The 27917-nt window shown below is 44.4% G+C and overlaps 1 protein-coding gene across 2 annotated transcripts; it reads right to left on the bottom strand.

Annotated features, from left to right (window-relative positions):
* Positions 1-1464: 1464 nt before the first annotated feature.
* Positions 1465-26837, bottom strand: GPSM3 (G protein signaling modulator 3). 2 transcript variants are annotated; one of them, XM_039336573.1, is made up of 5 exons: positions 26716-26837; positions 19718-19868; positions 16103-16250; positions 7575-7750; positions 1465-4134 (listed from the first exon to the last, which is right to left on the bottom strand). In XM_039336573.1, exons 2-5 carry the CDS (start codon positions 19796-19798, stop codon positions 3955-3957), a joined length of 585 nt encoding a protein of 194 aa, XP_039192507.1. In that variant the 5' UTR covers positions 19799-19868; positions 26716-26837; the 3' UTR covers positions 1465-3954. The 2 variants fall into 2 exon arrangements, with proteins under 2 accessions (XP_039192507.1, XP_039192506.1); XM_039336572.1 differs by having other exon boundaries at positions 26642-26811.
* Between the last annotated feature and the right edge of the window lie 1080 nt (positions 26838-27917).

A 27917-nucleotide genomic window follows, 5' to 3' on the forward strand; every position in this document is an offset into this window, starting at 1 on the left:
AAAGAGGAATCCGGGTTCAGATATAATTCTAAGCAAGCCAGCCCTAGTTTATCTGGAACAAAATGAGAATGGCTTGCTTACACCCATACATCACTCAATCAAAACAAATCAGAAGTTAGGCCTTGTATAATTCTTAGCAAACACAGGTGGTGTTTGTTTACCCATTGTTATTCTTCTATTAGGCCAGGGGTCCCCAACCCCTGGGGCACAGACCACTACTGGGCTGTGACCTATTTGGAATGGCCCATGTGAGTGGTGGGCTGGTGATCACACACAGGGCAGCTCAATTTGCACAAGTTGAGTTGTGCCCGCATGCGCATGCATGCTGGCCCACCGCTTGTACAAGTTGGAGCTGGGTGTGCACCCTGGTCCGCTGCTCATGTGGCCTGGTTCCCCTCTTCCCCCCCCCCCCCAGGCCACAAAGCCTCAAAGATTTGGGATCTCTATTGGACAACCTATGGCACTTTAGTTGTCTAGCAGAAAAATAACAATGATATTGTTATATTTTAGAGATATTTCTTTGCCAGATCTCTCAACATCTTCAACAATGGCAGAGCTTTTAATGTACTTTCAAAATTTCTAAAAACCCAGGGAGACATTCAGGGATTTATCTGCCTGGAAGGTAGACCTTATTGAACTATACAGCAATTAAACATTAACAGAGGAAGTATTTTATGACATTTTGTATCGTGGCCTAAATTTTTATGATCGTTTTTATGTCATAAAACATTTAATAAAATTTCCAAATTCCAAATCCACAGGAGTCGTGGGTCCTGGATTTTGGATGCATTCTGTAAGTTAGCCCATTTGAGGTACCTTGGTTAAAAAAATGTTGCCGTATTATGTACCGTTTTGTCCAGTTAAAAGTTCCAGGAATTTTTGATAGACAGCATCACCTGTTTGTTCATTTCTGATTCACTTTCCTGTAATACGCTCACCTGTTCTTGAACTGTCTATGCATCTCTCTCGCACAGAAACACAATACGGTAGCTTCACAACAAAATTTATTACGACTGCGTTAAAGCGCAATTGTGCATGAAGAACGAGAAGCAGTCAACTGCTGCAGGTTTTGTTAGCTTTCATGTGCTAAATATGTTATGGGGAGGGGGAAGTAGCTTAATTGGCAAGAAAATTCAATTATGGTTCCACTTCCAGGCAAGCACAAATGTGCACAGAGAATGTGGAACAGAAGAACAGCACCACAAAACCTTTAAATCTAGATCAGTGGTTCTCAACCTTTTTAATGCCGCGACCCCCAACCGGTCGTAAGTCGAGGACTACTCAACCGGTCGTAAGTCGAGGACTACTCAACTGGTGCAGCACCGTTTGCAGAATGGAACTTTTGGCGGGCTCAGCAGGCCAGAGACAGCCTGGATAATTCCTATTGGCTTTTGAAAGCCAATAGAATTAGACTCTATTCAAGAGAGTCTATTCTATTGGCTTTCAAAAGCCAATAGAACAAAAGGGAGTAGCACAGCTAAGGAAAAGGGGGAAAAAATGGCGGACTGCGTTGTTTGGCAACCCCCGTGAAATGGTCGTTCGACCCCAAATGGGGTCCCGACCCACAGGTTGAGAACCACTGATCCAGATAAATCGGGACAACACCAGCCTGAATTTGGGGAATTATACTCCAAAGGTGTTGGAGTTTGGCAGACTGTAGAATAGGATTTCGGAACATAGGAGGTGCTGAGATATACCTAATATCTCCCATGTTAATTCTAATAGAGATTGTCTCAACCTTGGCGACTTCAAGATGTCTGGACTTCAGCTGGGAATTTAAGTCCACACATTTTAAAGTTGCCAAGGTTGAGAAACATTGCTACAAACAAAAAACTGAATTGCATGCAATACATTGCATTGAATTAGAGTAGGGGGTCTTCAAACTTGGCCCTTTTATGACTTGTGGACTTCAACTCTCAGAATTCCTAGCTACCCAGGCTGGCTGCGGAATTCTGGGAGTTGAAGTCCACGCATCTTAAAGTTGGCGAGGTTGCACAATCCCGTTCTAATGCCTCCCCTTCAAATTTTACAAATTCTAAAACTTCCTATGTGCAGCCAAGTTGTGCATGAACACCGTATTCCCCCCAAACAGGAATACTACGGTATGTAATTTCGACAGCTCTTTTGTTTTGTTCAATATTTGGAATGGGACGTACCTATAGTTTAATTATTAAAGAATTTATCTGGCTGTCCATCTCACAGCAGGGACTCCGTACCTATACATTGTGTGAGAGACTGCCATGGGACCCAAGGTCTGAAAAGTCCCATGACTAAGGAGAAAAAGGAGAAGAAGGCTCTCCAATCTAGGCTTGTGAGCTTCCTCAACACAGTCAATAGGCCACTACGTGACTCAGAATGCTGGTTTGCATGGGTTGATGGCCGGATCCAGCGTAGCCCGCTTGAAGTTCCTAAATAAAACAGGATTCATAATATTTTAAGAATGAGAAGACTATCAACCTGTCTCTTTTTTTGCAAAAAAAAAAAAAAAAAATTGAAAGCAGCTACAGTTATTTTGTTGTTTTCAAATAAGTTCTAAGCTGCTAGACCTGTTGAACTATTTCTCTTAACTCTTACCTTGGATGGCTTTGCATGGGACAATTGGAGTGCTCCAGCTTCAGAAACATTGCACTAAATATCAAATCATTTAGAAAAAATTAACTTAAGAGCTCTTTCACTGCAGGGGCATGTTAGCTGAGATTTTGTGCATTGTGTTTTTGGGATGAACATGCTAAGCTTAAATCCACAGTCTTGTAGCATCGTAAGACTGCCGTATATTGCAAATAGAGATTTTTCCCTCGCCCTTTATGGGCAGTAGGTTCCTTTCCACGCTGCCCCTAAACCAGGGATAGGCAACCTTGGCTCTTTTATGACTCGTGGACTTCAACTCCCAGAATTCCTGAGCCAGCCATGCTGAGGGGAAAGGGAGAGTTTCCAAGCTGAGCCATGCTGGCTCAGGAATTCTGGGAGTTGAAGTCCACGAGTCATAAAAGAGCCCAGGTTGCCTACCCCTGCTAAGCTGTTAAAACCATGGCACCGCTGTGGCTTTTCATTGTCCCTCTAAATACACAGGTACTAATGATTTGCAATCATTTTAGATAATGACCAAAGTTGATAAAGGACTTATGACCATTGCAGCCTCTCTGGGGTCATGTGGTCAAAGTTTGGGTGCTTAGGAACCAACATGTTTACAGAATACATAGTAGTATGTTTGGAAGGGACCTTGGAGGTCTTCTAGTCCAACCCCTTTTACTATTCCGGACAAATGTCTGTCCAATCTCTTCTTAAAAACCTCCTGTGATGGAGCACCCACAACATCTAAAGGCAAGCCATTCCATTACAACAGTTGTAGAGTCCTGGGGTCACACGATTACCTTCCCAGGGGACATCCAGCTAGCAAAGTCAATGAGGAAAAAGCCAAATTTGCTTAGTGACCGTGTGATTTGCTTCGTGACTATGGCAAAAAAAGATAAAATCAGGCAGGACTCGCTTAATGACCATTTCGCTTAGCGACAGAAATGTCAATCCCCGTTATGGTTCTAAGTCGCGGAGTACCTGTACTACCACTATAGGCTTTTGGCAGGGAGGAGGCAGAGAAGGATGGAAGGGGTCTCCATCGAGCATTAGAAAGGATAGCTGTCAACTCTGCTCCCTTCCAGCACTGATGATGTTACCTAGTCTGGTAATGAAACGTCTGCCAGAAAGACACCAAAGCTCAGACAGCATCAAGAACCTCATACATGTCATAGCCAGTAAAAATTAGCCCTTTTGCAAAGCTGGGTTATGCTGGAGTCCTTTTCTCACAAAGCGTGGTACCTATCCTGCACAAAGTTTTCCAACACCAAAGTTTGATTTCTCAGTCTCCACAAACTATACTTTGAGGTCAACCCAGTTCCAGCTTCTGACCACGTCAAAACAATCTTTTTGAGCTCCCAAATGGTGAAGGAAGGCAGAGTTTCATACTCCATGGAGAAAGGAGGGCTGTCTTCCTAGCAAGGGCGGGGCAGCGAGGCCCGGAGGGAGTGCAGAGCGCTGGTCTTCCATCCGGGTTCCTTGAGCTGAGAGCAGCAAATCCAGCAGCCCTTGAATTCCGACCGGGATAGGAGGCTCCGTACGCTGATCCTCAAGACGCTGGCTCTGCAGACGAGGGAGAAGGCGTTAGAGGCCGCCGATAGTCCTTGGCTTACGACCACAACTGAGCCCAACATTTCTGTTGCTAAGCTAGACATTTATGAAATCATCATCATCATTGCATTGGAAGATCTGCAAGAAATATCATTTGCCTGCAGGCAAGAATTGGTGGGACCATAAAATAAAGTCATAGAACAGAGATGACGAAACTTTTAGAGACCGAGTACCCAAACTGCAACCCAAAACTCACTTATTTATTGCCAGGTGCCAGGTGGGCATGGCCCACTGGGTGGGCGTGGCTGTGGTGGTCATGGCAGATTGAGTGGGTGTGGCCAAGGTGGGCGTGATCACCTCGATGTTGCTCATGGGGAGGGACACCTGTGGGGGCCGGGCAGGGTTTGGGTAAATCCAGGGGTCTCTGGCAGGTGAGGCAGTGGGCAGGAGGCTCATCCTGCGGGGCGAGGCAAGGCAAGGTGAGGCAGGGCAGGGGAGCTATTGTCACAGGGCAAGGCGAGGCAGGGGCTGGGGCGGCTGCTGCCTGACACCATCGGCCTCTGCACACAGAGGCTAGCGAGCGCATGGGTGCTGGGATGCATCCAGCCACATGGACCTCAGCAAGTTAGCAGGCAGCTGGTTAAAGAGGGACGGTTGCCATTTCCAGGGCATGACGCACGTGCCCACAGAGAGGGCTCTGAGTGCCGCCTCTGGCACACATGCCATAGGTTCGCCACCACTGTCATAGAAAATGAAAATGTTAAATTGCTCTAGGACTTCAGAATTCAAACAGACAAGCACCCGCCACATAACATCCCAGACTTAACAATTATCGATAAGAAAGACAAAAAAAAAGTCTGGATAGTGGATGTGGCAGTGCCTGGAGACAGCAGAATAGAAGAGAAAGAACTGGAGAAGATTGCACAATACAAAGACCTACCAATAGAAATAGAACGGCTGTGGCAAAGGCAAGCAAGGGTAGTACCAATAGTAATAGGCGTCTTGGGTGCAATCCCAAAACAACTGGAGCACCACTTGAACGCCATTGGCACTGACAAATTCACCATTAGTCAATTGCAAAAGGCAGTCTTACTAGGAACTACTTCCATCCTGCGACGATATCTGTAATACCATCAAACATCCACATCTGCCTATCCCAGGTCCTTGGTAAGGACTCGATAGGTAGACAAAAATGCCAAATCCAATCTGAACATCTGGCTGACTGTGCGATGATCAATAATAATAATAGTTGGAAGGGACCTTGGAGGTCTTCTAGTCCAACCCCCTACTCAGGCAGGAAACCTATACCATTTCAGATAAATGGCTGTCCTGTCTCTTCTTAAAAACTTCCAGTGTTGGTCACCTTTAGGTTTTTAGGTTTTCAACAAAAGCAGTTCTTAGCAAACAATAGTCTCACTGAGTGGACACCACAAAAAAGGTTGGTCCTTTGTCTGACCCACTTTATGTCCATCATGACTTATGACTGCAGTGGGAAGGGTCCATTATGGTTGTAAGTTGAAGACTGCTTGTATGTATTATTATTATTATTATTGATCATCGCACAGTCAGCCAGATGTTCAGACTGGATTTGGCATTTTTGTCTACCTATCGAGTCCTTACCAAGGACCTGGGATAGGTAGATGTGAATGTTTGATGATATAACACCTTTTCTTCCAGTAGTTCTGCAGCTGCTGGCCCTGGTTGCTCAGCCAACAGTCTTGAGTCCTGTAACCCATTATTCACCAGATATCCAGGAACTCCAACATCTAGCGTGGACCTTGTTAACCCGGGCGACATCCAAGCCGGTCTGGCTTTCTGAAATTTACGTCTCACCATATTTTTTATGGGAGAGACACTCTTTGTCTGATTCCTCTAATGAGACCTGTCCAGTATGGTTGAACCTCTGGCATAGCTCTCATCTTCCTCAGAGTACACAAGCCTCACAACCAAGGTAGTCAAGATAGTGTCTCACTGGGGGATTATTATTATTATTACTATCATCATCATCATTTCACGAAAGCATAATTCTACTTGTCCTATGGAGTTGGCTTTGCCTCTTGATTTTGCATTTCTTTTTTTTTTAACTAATTTTTTTGTTGCCTGAAAAAGTTTGAAAATCCCTGCCTTACGCCATATAGTAAAAACATCAGATGAATGAATGACATCTAAAAACTGGCTGAGTGTGTGACCAAATACTTATGGATTAATAATAATGAAACTCTATGGAAAAAGAAATTCTCTGTTATACCAATCATGATCGGAATCCTTGGAGAAATATCTAAAGGTTTAATATTGAAGGGAAATTTTGAATTTTCCAGAGACAAACACCCTAATTTTACAACAAAAATTACCTTGATTGGAACTGTCTAGATCCTCAGCTACTACCTTAATCATTCTTAGGTCCTTAGTGAACTTGAATTATTAATTATTTCACCCTTAATTGACTGTCACTCTAATTGTAGCTTACCCTCACACAATAATAATAATCAGAGAAGCAAAGTCTGCTCTCAAACTTCCTGCAGAAATTCATTGTCTTTTGCTGCAACAATTGACAATGTTTTTCTTTTCTAATTTGCACTGCTAACACCTCTCCGAATATATTCCTGACATAAAAAAAAAAATGAAAACTGCAATAAAATGAAAACCTAAGGAATGCTTTAAAGTGCTGAGTAGATACACCTCACTTGGGCATTTGGATCAGCTTTTGGCTGTTTTTTTTCTTTCTCTCTCTCAAAAATTCTTCATTTTTTTCTGCAAAACTTGAAGTTTCACCAGATCTCCAGAAACTATACTCCTGATAGTTCCTGCTCATACAAATTCTGTTGAAATAAACAATGGCATTTCCATCCTGAATGGGCTAGGTAGGTGTGTAATTGTCTAAGAGTGATGTAATTGTCATTGTAAACCATTCTATATTGATTTTGCTTTTCCTTCCCAACATGCATGCCTTGTTTTGTTACAGTCAGTTTACTTATCCTTTCATAAACTGCCCAGAGTTATTGGTGAGGGGGAAGCCTTAGAAATAGATTAAATAAATAAATACTGACCCTGGAATTATTATTCATTGATTTTATTATTTATGCATAAGTGGTAGTACTTATTTTCGCTTTGCACCACGGTAATCCTGAAGGAGAAACTCACAAAGGGGATTGCAACCATAAAACTAGGATTTATAAAGCCGTACAACCATCTCATTACAACAGCTTAAATCCTAGATCTACAATTTGAGTGTTTGGGAGGAGAGTGACTCTAGAACAGGGTAGGCAACCTTGGCTCTTTTATGACTCGTGGACTTCAACTCCCAGAATTCCTGAGCCAGCCAAGCTGGCTCAGGAATTCTGGGAGTTGAAGTCCACGAGTCATAAAAGAGCCAAGGTTGCCTACCCCAGCGCCTAGAAAGAGAAAAGAGTCCTCCGGGAGGAATTGGCGGCTGGAGGATCAATGGCACGTACCTGGTGAGCTAGAATAGTGTCATAGAGTTGGTCTTCCGATATCCCAGGATTCTCTTCGCTCGCAGCTTCAGGCCCGGCAAAATCAGCCCGCTGGTCATTGAGCCTCCGGGCCTGGATTGTGGCCACCATGTCAAAAAACTCTTCAGCCTGGAGCGAAGTCAGAGAAGAGAAAAAGACTGTGGAAAATGAAGGAGGAGGAGGAGGAGGAGGAAGCGGAGGAGGAAGAGGAGGTAGCGGAGGAAGAGGAGGAGGAGGAGGAGGAAGAGGAGGAGAAAATGGAGGAGGCAGAAGAGGAGGAAGAGGAGGAGGAGGAGGAAGAGGAGGAAGAGAAGGAGAAAATGGAGGAGGAGGCGGAAGAGGAGGAGGAGGAGGAAGAGGAGGAAGAGAAGGAGAAAATGGAGGAGGAGGAGGAGGAGGCGGAAGAGGAGGAGGAGGAGGAGGAGGAAGAGAAGAAGGAGAAAGCGGAGGAGGACGAGGAAGAAGAGGCGGAGGAGGAAACAAAAACAACAACCTTGCATGAATTCATGCCACACAATTGTCAAGTTCACCCCTTTTCTGATTTTGCATAATCCACTTGAACCAGCGTTTCTCCAAAGGGCTGGATCTGCACATTACCCAAAGCAAAACAGCAAACCAGGTTAAAACCATCTAGTTCTCTGTGTTGTAGGCAATGCTACTTCTAAATCCTGAATATTGACTTGGCTAAGCACGTAGGCGTCAGAAGTCTCCCAGCTGAAACGGAACCCTGAGGGAATCCTGAACAGCCGTGCCCCCTCAGAGGAGAGTTTTACGACAGCACCCAGGCCAGACCAGTTTTGTGAGGTCTGCCTTTCTCTCTTCCACACTCCTCCTTCCCATCCCTTGCCAAGAAGGGGTGCGGACCTCCAGCAGCCCCCCCTGATCCTGCTTGTTCCCTCTGCACACCAGAACCACCTGCAAAAATCTATCAGAACTGTGCGAGTTGTAGGCCGCTTGGCTGGGCCTACAAGGATGAAGCCAGGTGCAGCAAGGCCCACAGCCCTGGCCAGCTACATGCGAAAGTTGCCAGAAAGTCTGCAGGTGGAGCTGACCCAGAGATCTTGGCAAGATTTTTCAGAAGTGGTTTGCCACTTCCTCCTTCCTGGGGCTCTGAGAGAGAATAACTAGGAACAGGAATAGAGTTCAAAGCACTAAAGTTTATTTTATGCTATCACTACACAAGAATTTGACCTACTAGCGGCCAAGCCAAAATGGCACTAGATAAGGATTTCAAACTCCTTTCAAAGAAGCCTCTTTGACAAAACTAATATCTGCAGGGTTTTTTGGGTGTGTGTGCGTGTAGAGCATCTTGTGTGTGTGCGTGTAGAGCATCTCCTTGAAAAATGGGAGTCCGCTCTATTTCCGGGCTTCCTAAGAGAAGGACATTTCAAGGGAAATGACCTTTTATTCCACAGCATGGTTTCTGGAAAGAAATATAAAAGAATGAGTTGGGCATCTCTGAGCATCTAACATTCACCTGCCCCTTAAAGTGACTGTCATTATATCCTTGAAGGTTATTGCAGAGCCCAGGTTGATATTTACAGTTAAGAGCATTGACAATCGATAAAATAGCATCCTGTTTGAACAATTTGCATTAAAAGTAAGGCATTTATATGGAAGAAGAGTTGTGTTTCTCTACGGTACTCCCCAAAATCAGGAGAGCTTTCAGACTAACATATCTTATTAAAAGAGATGCAGGTAGTCCTCAGTTAACAGCCTTTCATTTAGCAACAGTATGAATTATGAGGGCACTGAGAAATGTGATTTATGACCAGTCCTCAAATTTACAATGATCGCAACATCCCCACAATCACGTGATCAAAAGTTGGGTGTTTAGCACTAGCATGTGTTTTTTTTTTGATGGTCATAGCATCCTGGGGTCATGTGATCACCACTTGTGATCTTGCCACCCGGTTTCTGACAAGCAAAGTCAATGGAGGGAGCCTGATTCATTTAAGGACTGTGTGATTCACTCTACAACCACAGTTGTACAACTGTGGCAAAAAAGATCATAAAATTGAGCACCACTCACTTAACAACTTACCTTGCTTAGCAATAGAAATCCTGGCCCCCAATGTGGTCATACGTTGAAGACTATCTGTAACTCATAGATGCCTTTGCACTAGAAATAAAAACAGCCTCTCCTTTTAATTTCAGAAATTCCTACTAATATATCCGGGGGCGGGGGGATGCACCATCTGAGTCCTTTTTCTGTGGTCCTGGACTCCTTCTGTGGACTATTGTGGATTACTGTGGACTACACAAGAGGGGGAGGTCTTGTTCTTTGCCATAGAGGGGCAGTGCTGAGCAGACATCCAATTTTCTTAGCGGAAACCAGTGAAACACAATAGACTTACACAATCTAAGTATACAACTTTTCTATATGCTTCATTCTTGTGATATGATACAGAAGGTGCAATGAGTGAGGAATGCCAGATTTATCTGTCTTTGGAAACTGAGCATTATTTTATCACTCCAACCATTTCGTTTCATGATTTTTAAAGTAGCGTCAAGCTTCTATACTCACAAATAGCATCAATGACTAAACTAAACAAAGGGGGTGCCCTAATTTTTTCTCTCTGCTACAGGGAAAAAAGAAATAAAACAAGTGGAAAGCACCTTGGTTGGACCTTTGCTCTGTAAACTTGAATTCTGGATCCCCACATTTTCAGAATTAGTGAAAGACATTGGATTATGAATAAGACAGAAACAAGATACTGGACAACCATTTGTCTGAAATGGTGTAGGGTTTCCTGCCTGAGCAGGGGGTTGGACTAGATCAGGGCTTTTCAACCTTTTCACTCATTGTACCACTTTTAGGATATGGCAACATCTGAGTACCACCAGTCGCCTAGCAAGGTGTCAAAAACTTGATGACCAAAAAAAATAAAAAGGAAAAAAATGATAAAGTAACAGATAGTCCTCGACTTACAACAGTTTGCTTAGTGACTGTTCAAAGTTACAATGGCACTGAGAAAAGTGCCCCCCAAGCCACAGCCGAGCAAGACACCTGCCTGCCCACCCTCTTGTCGCTCTTCCTCCTGTCCTAGGTTTTCATTTTGTGAGCATTTCTGTTGAGGATTGGCAGCGGGGGTAGGGTGGGGGGTGTTTGGTTTTTATTCCCCCCATCTGCTGGGTGGTTGCAGCAGGTTTTGGTCACTTCACATGACCCTGGTACACTGTGACCGTCATAAATATGAATCAGTTGCCAAGCATCTGAATGTAAATCACAAGACCCTGGAGATGCTGCAACATTCCAGCTGATCAGCACTTCTTCTGGGCTCAGCAGAAGCTCCAGGATCAGCGCCGAGCTCCAGCTGGAGCCTGGTGCTGATCCTGGTGCTTCCACTGAGCCCTGACAGCCCCAAAGAAACACCAATCAGCTGGAAAGCGGCACTGATCCTGGCACTTCCGCTGAGCCCTGACAGCCCTGCAGCTCCAGCCATCTCTTGCTCAAGCTTGTGCAGTGCTGCCACCAGTTCAGCTCATTCCTCTCCCCCGCTACCACTTTTCTAGGGTGGTCGCGTACCACCTGCCAGATGCCAATGTACCACAGGTGGTACCTGTACCACTGGTTGAAAAGCCTTGGACTAGATGACCTCCAAGGTCCCTTCCAACTTTATTATTATCGATCATCGCACCGTCAGCCAGATGTTCAGACTGGATTTAGCATTTTGTCTACCTATCGAGTCCTTACCCAGGACCTGGGATAGGCAGATGTGGATGTTTGATGGTATTACAGATATCGTCGCAGGATGGAAGCAGTTCCTAATAAGGCTGCCTTTTGCAATTGACTAATAGTGAATTTGTCGATGCCAATGGTGTTCAAGTGGTGCTCCAGTTGTTTTGGGATTGCACCTAAGGAGCCTATGACTATTGGTACTACCCTTGCTTGCTTTTGCCACAATCTTTCTATTTCTATTTGTAGGTCTTTGTATTTTGTTATCTTCTCCAGTTCTTTCTCTTCTATTCTGCTATCTCCAGTCTGTCTCTGCCAGGCACTGCCACGTCCACTATCCAGACTTTTTTGTCTTTCTTATCGACAATTGTTAAGTCTGGGGTGTTATGTTGCAGGTGCTTGTCTGTTTGAATTCTGAAGTCCCAGAGCAGTTTAATTTTATCATTTTCTATGACTTTCTCTATTTTATGATCCCACCAGTTTATTATTATTATTATTATTATTCAAACTTCCCAGTAAACCACACAAAAAAAATGAAAATTACAATATGGAAAGTATACCACTCTATATTTAACTGACAGAGCCTTTGCTTAAGAGAGTGCCAGAAACTTCTTTTTCAACCTATGAGTCAATGTTTCTCAACCTCGGCAACTTTAAGATGTGTGGACTTCAACTCCCAGAATTCTCCAGCCAGCACTAAACCATTCATTTAATGATACCTTTCAAAGCTACAATGGCCCTGAAAAAAGTAACATGACTGTTTTTCACAATTAATGACCGTTGCAGCATCTCCATGGTCAGGTGATCAAAATTCAGATGCTTGGCAACTGGCCTGTACTTACGACGGTTGCAGTGTCCGGGGGGTGTGTGTCACGTGATCATCTTTTGGGACCTTCCGGCAAGCAAAGTCAATGGGGAAGCCAGATTCACTTAGCACCTGTGTTACTAACTTAACAACTGCAGTGATTCACTTAACAGCTGTGACCAGAAAGGACATAAAATGGGGCAAAACTCACTTAATAACTATCTTGCTTAGCAATGAAAATTTTGGCTTAGTTGTGGGTCATAAGTCAATGGCTACTTGTATTCGGTCAAATATAATTAAATAGATACATCTGGACAATAAACTCTGATTCCAGAGCTTTATATTTAGGCACTGCTTAGAAGAGGGCTATAAAACACTATGCAGCAGTATATGAGTCTAAGTCAGCGGTTCTCAACCTATGGGTCGCGACCCCATTTGGGGTCGAACGACCATTTTACGGGGGTCGCCAAACAACGCGATCCGCCATTTTTTCCCCTCAGGGGGCGGCACCGCGCATGAGCGGCGCGCCGCGCATGCGCGGTGCGTCCGTGTGACCGGGGGTCGCCGTATAAAAAGGTTGAGAACCACTGGTCTAAGTGCTATTGTTATTGTCAACTGGTTAAGAAAAAAGAGGTAACACAAATTCCTCTCCTACTCCAGTGGTTCTTGAAACAGGTCTTTCAATTGCAAGCAAAGGACCATCCATCTATTAGGAATAGCAAGATTGTGTTACGAATGGCTACAGAACAAGAATAAGCAAACTTTTGGAACCAGCTGGCTTATTTGAAAGAGTTGAGATTGTGTTGTGGGCACACTCACAAAATGGCTGTCATGGGGTAGGCAACCTTGGCTCTTTTATGATTCGTGGACTTCAACTCCCAGAATTCCTGAGCCAGCATGGCTCAGCTTGGAAACCTCTCCCTGTCCCCTCAGCCTAGCTGGCTCAGGAATTCTGGGAGTTGAAGTCCATGAGTAATAAAAGAGCCAAGGTTGCCTACCCCTGGCCTAGCTAATCCCCAAACATCCAGAAATCATATGGGCCAGGTTTTTTTTTCACCTCCCTAACCAGCCATCTAGCCATCTCTATAAAAACTATTTATTTTTGTGTCTTTTTTTCCTAGGCATTTCCCAAAAAAATGCCATCTTACTTATCTACTCTATTCGTTTCTTAGGAATTCTTACTTAATAGCAGAATAAGTATGAGCAGACATATTCTTTCTTTCTTTATTTATTTATGAGACTTATATACTGCTTTAAGTGCAAGCACTCTCTAAGCGGTGTACACCAGTAAGCAATGTATATATATATTTACATTGCCCCCAACAATCTGGGTCCTCATTTTACCTACCCCGGAAGGATGGAAGGCTGAGTCAACCTTGAGCTGGTGAGATTTGAACCACTGACCTGCTGAACACAGTCAGCTAAAGTGGCCTGCAGTACTGCACTCTAACTGCTGCGCCACCTCGGCTCTTCGAATGTGAGTTACTGCAATCGGTTTTCCCCTTTAATATGATTTACCAATTCTTATTCATATAATAAAATGACAATTCAGGTAGCTCTCAAATAATGACTGGTCACTTAGCAACCATTCAAAGTTACAACTGACCCGTGCAAAATTACTTATGATCTGGTTTTGAAGTTCCCACATCGGTTCTCTCCCTCAAAATCACATTGCATGTTGGGTGCTCAGCAAGCAGCCTGCATTTATGTCCATTTGCAGGTCAGGTGACCCCACTGTCAGATGACCACGATTTACTATGGTTTTGCCTGAAACTGGTATTTACTTCTGGTTTCCAGGAAAAAAACATAGGAAACAATGGGTTCCATTAAAAATGTCCACATTCGCTTAATGACCGCCAAAACAAAAGGTCGTTAAATCAGATCAGGTTATATAGTGAACTGCTTTACAAGTGCTATGACTTAGCGACTGTAATTGCCAATCTCAATTACGGTCATTACTTGAGGGCTGCCTGTAATAATACTTTAATTCTAAAGAATATAAAAATAGCTCAAATTTGTCAACTGATGGCAATCCTGATAAGTCCTCGACTTACAACCACAACTGGCAAACCCCGGGGAAATCAAGAGATTCAGGCAGTTCAAACGAGTATAAAGATTTATTGCAAGCTTAAGCTCTCTACAAAAATCTGAGCTACTAACAGTCAAGGGAAATGAGCGGGGGATAGGAAAGACATTCAAGGTGGGCTGGACATAGATCTCTTGCAGACACTCAGGGACTCATGACTTATGATGCCTTTGACCCCTTCCCCCTTGGGCTCAGCTGGGTTATCTCCTAACAACTAAGTACAAAATTTCTGTTGCTAAGTGAGACAGTTGTTAAGTGCGTTTCCCCCCATTTTACAACCTGTCCTGCTGCACTTGTTAAATGAATCACTGCAAGAAGAAATAGGGGAGACATGATAGCAGTGTTCCGGTATCTGAGGGCCTGCCACAAGGCAGTAGGGGTCAGGTTGTTCACCGAAGCACCAGAGGGAAGGACGAGAAACAATGGGTGGAAACTGATCAAAGAGAGAAGCAACCTGGAACTAAGGAGAAACTTCCTGACAGTGAGGATAATTAACCAGTGGAACAGCTTGCCTCCAGAAATCATGGGTGCTCCATCACTAGAGATTTTTAAGAAAAGGCTAGAGCAACTAGACATTCACTTGTCTGAGATGATATAGGTTCGTAGTGGTGAACCTATGGCACGCGTGCCACAGGTGGCATGTAGAGCCCTCTCTATGGGCACACATGCTGTCGCCCCAGTCCTAGGCCTTCAACTGGGTTTTATAAAACCTTTTCGCTTTAGGCCTCTGCCACCGTGTGCAAAAAAAAAAAAAAGGTTCAATCAATCAATCAATTTCAACTCTAGCGGGGGAAAAAAAGATCTCGCTAAGTTCGAATTGATTGATTGAAATTTTTAGTGCCACTCAGTCTGTCGTTACCACCGCAGCCACGCCCACCCAATGGGCCATGCCTACCCGGCACCCGACGATACATAAGTGGGCTTTGGGTTGCATTTTGGGCACTCAGTCTCTAAAAGGTTTGCCATCACTGATGTAGATTCTCCTGCTTGAGCAGGGGGCTGGACTAGAAGACCTCCAAGGTCCCTTCCAGCTCTATTCTATTCTGTTCTATTCTATTCATAATAATAATAATAATAATAATAATAATAATAATAATAATAATAATAATAATAATAATAATGTTGGAAAGGACCTTGGAGGTCATCTAGTCCAACCCCCTGCTCAGGCAGGAAACCCTATACCATTTCAGACAAATGGCCATCCAGTCTCTTCTTAAAAACTTCCAGTGTTGGAGCATTCACTGCTTCTGGAGGCAGGTTGTTCCACTGGTTAATTGTTCTAACTGTCAGGAAGTTTCTTCTTAGTTCTAGGTTGCTTCTCTCCTTGATTAGTTTCCATCCGTTGCTTCTTGTCCTGCCTTCAGGTGCTTTGGAAAATAGCTTCACTCCCTTTTCTTTGTGGCAGCCCCTGAGATATATTGGAGCATTGCTATCATGTCCCCCCTCGTCCTTCTCTTCATTCAACTAGACATACCCAATTCCAGCAGCCTTTCCTTATATGTTTTAGCCTCCAGTCCCCTGATCATCTTTGTTGCTCTTCTCTGTACTCTTTCTAGAGTCTATTCTATTCTATTCTATTCTATTCTATTCTATTCTATTCTATTCTATTCTATTCTATTCTATTCTATTCTATTCTAATTCTTAAGTTGGTAACCCAGTTGTTAAATGAATCCAGCTTTCCCATTGACTTTGCTTGTCAGAAGGTCACAAAAGGTCATACGACCCCGGGACACTGCAACCATCCTAAATACATGCCAGTTGCCAAGCATCCGAATTTTGATCACGTGACTGTGGGGACACTGTAGCAGTTGTAAGTGCGAAAAATGGTCATAAGTCAACTTTTTTTTAATACTGTTGTACAGTCACTAAATGAACGGTTGTAAGTTGAGGACGACCTGTATTAGGAAACGAGAGAGGGCACATATACTGATCTTTCTTACCTTTCTGGTCTTTTTCCAGTAATCCCGAAGGAGTAGGGGGCAGCGATTTCCAGGGACGGACAAGTGCGTGCTTCTGAACTCGTTGCTTTGAGCGCAGAACAGGACCCTGGCTTGGAAGAGTGCTGAATTCAACATGAGAAGTGAGGCTCTGGATGGAAAAAAAAGCAGAAGGAAAAGACACAAGTGAAATGGGATGCTTATCTGAATTGGGTCTAGCACGACGTCTCTCTCACCCATGGAAACTTTAAGATGTGTAGACTTCAGCTCCCAGAATTCCTCAGCCAGCTTGGCGGTTCCTGGGGAATTCTGGAAGTTGAAGTCCACACATCTTAAAGCAGTGATGGCGAACCTTTTAGAGTAGTGGTTCTCAACCTATGGGTCGCGACCCCATTTGGGGTCGATCGACCATTTCACAGGGGTCGCCAAGCAAGGCTGTTTTTTCCCTTTTCCGGTGGGTGCCTTACCTCCTTTGGGCTGGGCCAGCTGGTGGCCCAGCTGGTGGTAGGCATGCTCCGTCTCTGCCGCTTGCCAGCTACGCCTCGGCCGGCGCAGGGGGCGGCACCACGCATGCGTGGCGCTCCCGGGCAGGGAAAGTCCTCAACTTACGACTGATTGGGTAGTCCTTGACTTACGACCGGTTTAGTCCTCAATGTACGACCGGTTTAGTCCTCAACTTACGACCGGTTGGGGGGTCACGACATTAAAAGGGTTGAGAACCACTGTTTTAGAGACTGAGTGCCCAAACTGCAATCCAAAACCCACTTATGCATCGTAGGTGGGCGTGGCTGCGGTGGTAACGGCAGACTGGGTGAGACTAAAAAGTTCAATCAATCAATTCCAACTTTGCAAGAACTTTTTTTCCCCACGAGAAATTGAAGTTGACTGATTGATTGAACCTTTTTTTTGGTTTTGCACACGGCAGAGGCCTAAAGTGAAAAGGTTTTATAAAACCCAGCTAAAGGTCTAGGACTGGGGTGACAGCACGCGTGCCCACAGAGAGGGCTCTGAGTGCCACCTCTAGTACCTGTGCCATAAGTTTGCTACCACTGTCTTAAAGTTTCCAAAGTTGAAAAACACTGCTCTAATGGGTTGCATTTTATTTAGAATATTGTTGTATGTTCTAACTGTTTTAGAATTTAAATGGACTACAGGTGCTCCTCGACTTATAACCGTTCGTTTAGTGTCCGTTCGAAATCAAAACAGCCCTGTAAAAAGTGACTTATGACCGTTTTCCGCACTTTACAACCATTGCAGAATCTCCGTGGTGATGTGATCAAAATTCAGACGCTTGGCAACTGACTCATGTTTATGACCGTTGCAGTGACCCGGGGTCATTGGATCCCCTTTTTCTGACCTTTTGACAAGCAATGGGGAAGCCAGATTCACTTAACAACCGCGTTATTTATTTAACAGCGGCGGCAAGGTAGATCGTAAAAATGGGGCCAAAATTCACTTAAGAACGGTCTTGCCTAGCAAGAGAAATTTGGGGCTCAGGTGTGGCTGTAAGTCGAGGACTACCTGTACATCTTCTAGCAAGGCTTAGTGCCTGGAGGAAATCTAGTTTGGAAAGGCAGGATGCCCATTTCAAAAACCTAAAAGTAAAAAAGGCAGATATGCCCTGGACGAAGGTTGGGATGGGAGTGCTAAGAAGATCTCAACTGTCCTTTTCTAAACGTCTTGAAGGAAGAATGTGATAAAAACAGAATAATTGTTACTGGGCGCACATCAAAGCGTAGGACCAGCACCCAGTCATTGGCCCTTGGAGCAAGCAAGGTTTCTGTTTAGCCCTGTAACAAGAAGAGCACAAGCAAAGATATCTATGTCAGAAGACAACTGCTGTAGCTACCTTTGGATTTCTCCAAAAGCTTAATCCTGGGGTCCTCAAACTTGGCTACTTTAAGACTTGTGCACTGGCTGGCTGGGGAATTCTGGGAGTTGAAGTCCACAAGTCAGTTTGGATTAATCCTTTCTACAGGGAAATACAAAAGGTTAAGCCAGGTGTAGGCAACCTTGGCTCTTTTATGACTCATGGACTTCAACTCCCAGAATTCCTGAGCCAGCATGACTCAGCTTGGAAACCTCTCCCTGTCCCCTCAGCTTAGCTGGCTCAGGAATTCTGGGAGTTGAAGTCCATGAGTAATAAAAGAGCCAAGGTTGCCTTACCCCTGGCCTAGCTAATCCCCAAACATCCAGAAATCATACGGGCCAGTTTTTTTTTCCACCTCCCTAACCAGCCATCTAGCCATCTCTATAAAAACTATTTATTTTTGTGTCTTTTTTTCCTAGGCATTTCCCCAAAAAATGCCATCTTACTTATGCACTCTATTTCTTTCTTTCTTCTTTCCAGGTTGCCTACCCCTGGCTTAAGCTCTCCTGAAGCTGGCATCTCGCAATGGTGTTTCATTGCAATTTCTATCACCTCAGCCAACGAGCTCAGAGGCTCGGAAAAGACACGGGTAGGTGATTAGCAAGAGAGGTTCATCAGGAACCTACAAACCCTCAAGGAGCCAAACTACCTCTTCCAACAGATTCCATCATCCTGTTCTATCAAGCCGCTGGGACTTCTCATTTAATCCCACCTGGAAGGCCCCAGGTTCCTTCCTCCTCTCAAAATAGATAAAGGAGAAACCATTTGAGAATCAAATCAGCAACAGTTCCATCTGCTCTATTGTTATTAAAGGCACAATTTTTTGGAAGCAACAAAGCAGATTTAAAAAAACAAAACTCTAATCTTATTCATTGTAGTAGGTGATGCATTGTTCTGAACCCCTGCCAGTGAAAAAACTGATTAAACTCACTGTGCAAAACTGCCTGAGCCTGGAACACGTCCAAAATGCTCAGAATCTTGCATGGTTTTGCACTTGGAATGGTATTATTTATATGTTACTTATATGTAAGGGTGTAGGTCTATACATATGTTGCATATAGTGTGTTTTAAATATGTGTTATGTATGTGTACACTTTTAAATTTCATTTCTAATGTGTGTCGTTGTGCCCACAGGGAGAAAAAATGACAATAAAGGTTATCTAATCTAATCTAATCTAAAAACAAACTCTTTTGCAGATCCCTAATTTATAGGGCTGTGTGTGCTTTAAAAATAGTTTGGGAAAAGTCTTTAGACCGTTGTAGGAGCACAACACTTCTTTTCTACATCAGTCTGAAAAAAGATACAGATGCTTTAATGAGCTGTTGAGCCTCTTTAAAACAGCTGCATCTTTTTCCAGGCTCCCCCAGGCTGGAGGATTCTGGGAATTGAAGTCCACACATCTTAACATTGCCACCATAGGCAAACACTGCTCCAGCTGTTTTAGGGCTGCTATCACCAGATAACTGAAGAATTACAGAAATTTACATTTGGCCACATCTGGAAGGCATGGCGGTTCTATGTTTTTTCTTAAAGGGCCAGTTCATTCTCCTCCTCTTTCTGCTTTTCCAGCTGCATTCCATCTCTCCCACTTAGCTCATTCCCAACTACTGTTGAGAGAAAAGTTGCCTCTTTTCAATTTTTACTTCTGCATCATTGGGGTTGAGCCTATGCTTACAGCTTCCCTCAAGTGATAGGGACCGATAATGTTTGCATAAGGTGACTTTGCTTCACAGATAGGCCCCCTTACCTGTTTTCCTGCCGTTCCTGCATCTGAAGCATCACTCTTTGGTGTCTGTTCTTTTTCTATTACATCCATTTCGTGCTCCATGGTTTTTTTTTTAACTTGCTCCAAACGGATTGTCTGAAGACTCTTCTACGTGGAAGGATTTTCTGGTTTGCTACAAGAAAAAAAAGAAACAGATTCGGTCCTCTTGCCATGGTTTCGACAGATGAAACTCTTCAAAAGAACTTCAAGGTATTGTTTACCTTAAAGCAGGCATGTCAAACTCCCGGCCCATGGGCTGGATGCGTCATGCCAAAACCGCACCCACCCCATTGCCGGCAATGGGGGAAAAGTCACGATACATCACGTGACATCACATGACATCGCAAGTTTGAGCCTTAAAGGATCTTTTATTTGAGTAGCAGAAAATCAGTACTTACATAATCAAAGCCAAAAACTGAATTCCCCCCCCCCACATAGTATCAAAGCACAATTGCCTCCTCCAATTAACAGTCATAAATCACATTGCCCAATTAGCTTGAAGCGCAGGGCTTCCTCTCCAGCTTTCCAGCCCGCCAATTCTTTATCAGTTCTGAGTTCAACAATCTTGATTCTCACTTTAGGTTTAGTATTGTTATGTGTAGCTGGACTCCCATTCACATCCCCCCCACTCCCAGCATCATCTAACTGTAAAAGCAAAAGGGAAAAAATGGTTACATTTCCATCTGTTGTCAATGCAAAAACATTCCGATGTTAGCAGCGTTGACACCTCTTTGAGAATTTCAGGAATACGACGTCTGAGTAAAAATCGACTCATTTGAGGTATGGTGCTGGAAAAGGCCCCTGTGTGTTCCTTGGATTTCAAAGGTGACTAACAAACAAGAATATGTACGCATAACACCAGACATGTCACTGGAAGGCAAAATCACAAAACCGTGTCTCGCTTATTTTGGTCCTGTCATCTGGAGGAATTCACTGGAGAAAGCAATTATGTTTGGAAGAGTTAATGGTAAAAGAAAAGCAGGCCATCAAAGAACGCAATGGCTGGACACCATCAAAGCTGACACCAGCATAGAAAAAAATCAGAGAAGTGCAAGATCGGAAGAATAGAGTCAGACTCGACCGAACGGAGAACATCATCATCAAAAATTATACAGTTAAAATTATTTTTAATTAAAATAATTAACAAATATATTAAATTTACAGAGTACATAAAGGCAGGCTATAAATACATAATTTTTTAAAAAAAATAAGATAAAGTGGGCTCTGAATAAATCGGAACTATATTTAAGTGCATTTAATTCAGGCATATATTACCATCAGCACTTAGGCATTTAAACATAAACAGAAATCATATTCTCTGTTTAGGGTGGGGGAGAGAAATGTACACAAAGAAATTGGCTCCTTGTCTTGTAAATTTACCAGTGGAACAATTAGGAAGACAATTAATGGAAGGGAGAGGCAAATCTACAAAAAAGTGGAATTTGGGTTGCCAATTTAGCAAGGAAAAAAAGTCATTTCCTGCTTCTGGGGCTTTACTAGTGATTCACTGGGGAGAAAAGAAGCAGCAGCCAAGTTTTTTTGAAGCATGTGTAAAAAAAAGGTATTGTCTGTTAAAGCTGCCTATCTTAGTTGCTACAGGTAGTTCCTACAGGTAGTCCTCAACACACCACCATTCATTTAGTGACCACAGTTACAACAGCTATGCAAAAAGTGGTTTATGACTGTTTTATTACACTTGTACTATAAAGCATCCCAGATTAGTAGAATGCTTTATTAAGGATTCAAACAAAGTAAGACAGCACTCAGAATCCTGCATCCAGTTTTGGCCACCACGTTATAAAAAAGACGTTGAGACTCTAGAAGAAGTACAGAGAAGAGCAACAAAGATGATTAGGGGACTGGAGGTTAAAACATATAAGGAACGGTTGCTGGAATTGGGTATGTCTAGTTTAGTGAAGAGAAGGAGTAGGGGTGACATAATAGCAGTGTTCCAATATCTCAAGGGCTGCCACAAAGAAGAGGGAGTCAAGTTATTTTCCAAGGTGCCTGAAGGCAGGACAAGAAGCAACGGATGGAAACTGATCAAGGAGAGAAGCAACTTAGAACTAAGGAGAAACTTCCTGACAGTTAGAACAACCAGTGGAACAACTTGCCTCCAGAAGCGGTGAATGCTCCAACACTGGAAGTTTTTAAGAAGAGACTGGACAGCCATTTGTCTGAAAGGGTCTCCTGCTTGAGCAAGGGGCTGGACTAGAAGATCTCCAAGGTCCCTTCCAACTCTGTTATTCTGTTTGTTTAGCTGTTGCTTGGACTCCTACTACAGTTTTTCAGCCTGGTTCCTGTTGTGCCTCATCACTCTAGTTAAGAGTGAAATATGTACAAGGAGTTTCAGTTTCATCTGTAAGTGTAGGTTGTGTCACAATACTATGTGTGTGTGTGTGCATGCAGATATGTGTATATGTACGTATGTGCGGCAATATGTTTTTTTAAATTTATGACTGCATTACTTAATGATGAAGCTTCCGGTCCCAATTAGTATTATTAGAGAAAGACTAAAGTACTGTATTCTGAACACACACCACACATGGTTCTCTGAAAACTGCCTACTTTCTTCTCTCTCACCCTGTTTACATATACAGATATTGCTGTATGCAATACAGGCAGTGACAAGGATGGAACGATATCATAAAAAGGGGAACAGCAACAAAATGTTGCCGTATAAAATATCCGTAAGCTCAGAAGACTAAATCTCTCGTCCCAGTGAACCAACCTGGATGGGATCCTGCAGTATGAAATATTTTTTGCAAAATCAGCAGTACTCCAGAAAAATATCCCCTTCCACGATAATCTGTTCAATTCTCTTTTTTCCTCTTGCCAGTTTAAGACTAGTTTTAAGAGAATAAGATTTTTAAATGATTTTTTTTCTGCTGGTTAAATTCTTCCACCTTCCCTTTTTATAGATGGATAATTAATCCTGCAAACCTCAGTTCCTCTCCAAAGTAGCAGCTATTGTGGCCTAGATCAAGGCTTTTCAACCAGTGGTATGGGTACCACCTATGGTACATTGGCACCTGGCAGGTGGTACGCAACCATCCTAGAAAAGTGGTAGCGGGGGAGGGGAATGAGCTGAACCGGTGGCAGCACCGCACAAGGCTGAGCGAGAGATGGCTGGAGCTGCAGGGCTGTCAGGGCTCAGTGGAAGCACCAGGATCAGCGCCAGGTTCCAGCTGGAGCTTGACACTGAACCTGGTACTTCTGCTGAGCCCAGAAGAAGCGCTGATCAGCTGGAATGTTGCAGCATCTCCAGGGTCTTGTGATTTACATTCAGATGCTTGGTAACTGATTCATATTTATGATGGTCGCAGTGTCCCAGGGTCATGTGAAGTGACCAAAACTGGCTGCAACCACCCAGCAGACGGGAAGAATTAAAACCAAACACCCCCACCCCACCCCTGCTGCCAATCCTCAACAGAAATGCTCACAACAATGAAAACCTCAGACAGGAGGAAGAGCACCGCCGGGTGGGCAGGCAGGTGTCTTGCTTGGCTGTGCCTGGGGGGGGGGCACTTTTTTCAGTACCATTGTAACTTCGAATAATCACTAAGAGAACTGTTGTAAGTCGAGGACTACTTGTACTTCATCACTTTTTTCCTTTTGGGGGGGGGGTCATCAAGTTTTTGACACCTTGCTAGGCGACTGGTGGTACTCAGATATTGCCATATCCTAAAAGTGGTACAATGGGTGAAAAGGTTGAAAAGCCCTGGCCTAGATTGTGTTGTTTTGCTCACGTTAAGGAGTCACATTCAAATGTAATGAGTCCTCTGTTAAACCAGACTTCCTCAATCTAATTCTGTCTGGCTCTGCTGGACGACAACATCAATAATATTTACTCAAATAGCTAGGCAGGCGGTGTACACAGGAACTGTAACTGAATAACAGAGTTGGAAGGGACCTTGGAGGTCATCTAGTCCAACTCCCTGCTCAGGCAGGAAACCCTATACCATTTCAGACAAGTGGCTGTCCAGTCTCTTCTTAACAGCCTTCAGTGATGGAGCAACCACCACTTCTGAAGGCAAACCTGTTCCACTGTCCTCACTGTTAGGAAGTTTCTCCTTAATCCCAGGTTTTTTCTCTCCTTGATAATTCTAGATTGCTTCTTTCCTTGTAAACCAAGGTGTGTTGTAGGTGACCAGAAAGGTTCCAATGTTTGCATTTTCTTTAAAATACTCCAAACAGCCAGAAATACAGACCGTCCTGACAAGAAATATTTGCATTTTTACGGCCTTGTTTTTTTTATGAAAGTGAAATGTTTCCTGACCGTGATCAGAATCACTTTGATCTTAACAACAGCCACAAACATCTCCTTTGAGGGGGAGATTCATAAGCGATCTTGCCTGAGAGGGTATTCAGCGTACATTCCCAGGTTTTTGAACCCTAGAATTCAGAATTTTCCCTTTGCTTCATTCTCAAAATAGGATGGCTCACAACCGCCCTGCCACTTAGCAGCTTATGTCATGACAGTTGCACAGATGTGTATTTTACTGGGGACAAGTTAATGGCTTGTTTGGCCTCGTTGCGATGAAGATGATAATTAAGCCCCTCATTCGGTCAAAATCGATGGGAGGGGATATTTAAGCATTTCCTCTGCCCTAAACTTGATCTAATGGCAGAAAGTGAAGAGGAACTAAAGAGCCTCTTGATGCGGGTGAAGAAGGAGAGTGCAAAAGTTGGCTTGAAACTCAACATTAAGAAAACCAAGATCATGGCATCCGGCCCTCTTAAGTCTTGGCAAACAGATGGGGAAGAAATGGAGGTAGTGACATATTTTAACTTCCTGGGCTCTAAGATCACCACAGATGGGGACTGCAGCCAAGAAATTAAAAGACGCTTGATCCTGGGGAGGAAAGCGATGGCAAATCTAGACAGCATAGTAAAAAGCAGAGACATCACCCTGCCAACAAAAGTACACATAGTCAAGGCCATGGTTTTCCCAGCTGCAATGTATGGCTGTGAAAGTTGGACCATAAGAAAGGCTGAGCGCCAAAGAATTGAGGCCTTTGAACTATGGTGCTGGAGAAGACTCCTGCGAGTCCCTTGGACTGCAAGGCAATCAAACCGGTCAGTCCTAGAGGAGATCAACCCCGACTGCTCTTTAGAAGGCCAGATCCTGAAGTTGAAACTCAAGTACTTTGGCCACCTAAGGAGTGAGAAGGAAGGACTCACTGGAGAAGAGCCTAATGCTGGGAAAGATGGAGGGCAATAGAAGAAAGGGACGACAGAGGATGAGGTGGCTGGATGGAGTCACTGAAGCAGTAGGCATGAACTTAAATGGACTCCAGAAGATGGTAGAGGACAGGAAGGCCTGGAGGAACGTTGTCCATGGGGTCGCGATGGGTTGGACACGACTTCGCAACTAACAACAACAAACTAGATCAAATCCAGTCTTCCTCCCAGCTAGCATGTTACAATACTCTGGTATTTGCTCTCCTTTATAAATTAAAGACATGAAATAGTCTAGATTTGAGGAAGTCACAATATGGCAAAGATTTCCAGTTCCAGTTCCTACATCTAGTACCATGTTCCCAATTTGTCCCAGTTTCTCCTTCCTCATATTAGCAACCTGGTTAATAAGGATCCATGGCTATCAACAACCTCTAACTCTTTGATTCTCTCGGTCAGCATCTGCAATAAAAGCTTCCAGTCCATTATGATTGACAGTGCCAACTTTCCCCAGTCTGTTCTTCCACCATATATTGGGGTACAACTCCCAGAATTTCCAGCCTACTTCGTAGGAATTCTGGGGGCTGTAGTCCACCCTATCCAGAAAGCCCTCTTTCAGCCACTCTTCCACTGTCTGGTTTTGTCTATTTATTATCCATTTACAGGACTTATATGGCTGCTTATCTCATACAAGGACTCTAGGCCAGTGATGGCGAACCTTTTAGAGACCGAGTGCCCAAACCGCAACCCAAAACCCACTTACTTATCGCAAAGTGCCAGGGCCGCATCAGCATTGTGGTGCCTGGGGGGGGGGCAGGGAGGTGCCTCTGAGTGCGGCTTCTGGCACGCAAAAAATGGGGATGCAAAAATGGGCCACTAGGCTGCCAGGCGCAAAAACGGCCACCGCACCGCAGGGTGCAGATACAAGGCGCTGCACAACGCAAGAAAGGGGCAGGGCAAGTATCATGCAGGCACTAGCTCTGCCCCATTTGCAGCATGTGCGTGCTCGCAGCCCCGTGCGCGCATGCACGCATGTAAAATGCTTCCCCCTCCCTTTTCTTCCCGTCCACCATTTGACAATGGTTGGTGACCTCTGCTCTACCACCTCTACTCGAGCTTGCTAGTCGGCTGCTTTGCCTCCTTTGTGCTGGGCGGGGCTCCTGCTCCAGGTGGCGGTGGTGGCCTGATGGACTTGCTGCTGGCGGCAATGGCGCGTGTGCCAACAGAGAGGGCTCTGAGTGCCGCCTCTGGCACGCGTGCCACAGGCTCGCCACTACTGCTCTCGGCAGTTCACCACCATCCTGAAAACATGTTTAGAAATAAAGGTACCTTTTCCCCAGGTCTCAGATCAAACGCTCTCACGGCCCACCCCCTCTCCTACCCAGGAAAGCCCAAGTCTTCATTATATTTTGGGTCTTGACTTGGGAGTTATGGGGTCGGACCCAAAAGTATTTGGAAGATGGCAGGTTGGAGCAATATGTAAGGCAGTGTTTCTCAATCCTGGCAGCCCGAAGATGGGTGGACTTCAACTCCCCAAATTCCATGGCTGATGGGAGATGAAGTCCACCCATCTTCAAGGATGAGAAACTCCTGCCTTAAGGTCCCAGGCCAGGAGGCCTATTGAGAACCTCTCAATTGGACAGCCACCTCCTACGCAGAAGACTTCCTTGTCTCTAAACAACATCAACTTCACGAAGCAACACTCTCTGGCACCCCATCCCTCACCTTTCAGGTCCCCTTGCCTTCACGCGGCTGGCAGTTTCCGGCAGAACCCCATTCCTCATCCCCTTCGCTCTCACTCTGGCTTTGCTGGCGTCTGGCCTTCCTCCATCTCAGCTCATTCTCTTACGGCTGCTTCCGCTGTCTCTCTCGCTGCCTCTCTCTCAGCCCTGCCTGGTTACGCCTCGATTTCTACACGGGAAACCACGGGCTTCCTGTTCTGGGTTGCTGCTCGGCTCCAGCCAGCCATCGGATCATCTCTCGTGCCGCACTATTTACCCCCCACCCCCACCCTCTCCTGGCTGGCTAGAGCAGCAAAGGAAAGAGACAGGTGCGTAGATAGTTTTTGTCCCTTGACTGGCTCAACCTTCAGTTTCTGCAACCACTTCCCCTGTCGCAGACACTTGGGGGGAAGATGGCTAGCGAGAGTCTACATCCTTCCTACGGCATATCTGCAACATGCTGGATTTAGTCTGAGCTTTCTTTTTCCTTTCTCCGGGCCTCCCCTTTTAATACAGAGTTTGCTTTTATGGATCTGATGGACAGTCAGTCACCTTCTACCCACTTGTGGACTTTCTATCAATGATATGATAGCAGTGTTCCAGTATTTGAAAGAAGGGGGGGTCAACCTGTTCTCCAAAGCACCTGAAGGCAGGACAAGAAGCAATGGATGGAAATTAGGGTTGTACTATAGGGTCTCCTGCCTGAACAGGGAGTGGGATTAGAAGGCCTCCAAGGTCCCTTCCAACTCTCTTCTCTTCTCTTCTCTTCTCTTCTCTTCTCTTCTCTTCTCTTCTCTTCTCTTCTCTTCCCTTCCCTTCCCTTCCATTCCATTCCATTCCATTCCATTCCATTCTATTCTATTCCCCATTCTATTCTATTCTATTCTATTCTATTCTATTCTATTCTATTCTATTCCACTCCACTCCACTCCACTCCACTCCACTCCATTCCATTCCATTCCATTCCATTCCACTCCACTCCACTCCACTCCACTCCATTCCATTCCATTCCATTCTATTCTATTCTATTCTATTCCATTCCATTCCATCCATTTATCCACTTCCATTCCATTCCATTCATTTCTATTCTATTCTATTCTATTCTATTCTATTTCTATTCATTCCATTCCACTCACTCCACTCCACTCCATTCACCACTCTACTCTACTACCATTCATCCATTCATTCCAGTCCATTCATTCCATTTCCATTCCATTCCACTCCACTCCACTCCATTCCATTCCATTCCATTCCATTCCATTCTATTCTATTCTATTCTA

Source organism: Crotalus tigris, unplaced genomic scaffold (genome assembly GCF_016545835.1).
Source record: "Crotalus tigris isolate CLP2741 ecotype Arizona unplaced genomic scaffold, ASM1654583v1 scf7180000017666.379230911805:20528666, whole genome shotgun sequence".
In the NCBI taxonomy this organism is placed as follows: Eukaryota; Metazoa; Chordata; class Lepidosauria; order Squamata; family Viperidae; genus Crotalus; species Crotalus tigris.

What these genes read in the sequence shown, in the direction of transcription:
- GPSM3 (XM_039336573.1), bottom strand. Translation starts at nt 19,798, where the DNA reads ATGGAGCACGAAATGGATGTAATAGAAAAAGAACAGACACCAAAGAGT. An exon ending in ACTGGAAAAAGACCAGAAAG is followed by an intron (nt 7,751 to 16,102) that starts GTAAGAAAGATC and finishes CATTTTCCACAG; the next exon opens with TCTTTTTCTCTTCTCTGACT. An exon ending in ACACTATTCTAGCTCACCAG is followed by an intron (nt 4,135 to 7,574) that starts GTACGTGCCATT and finishes CCTCGTCTGCAG; the next exon opens with AGCCAGCGTCTTGAGGATCA.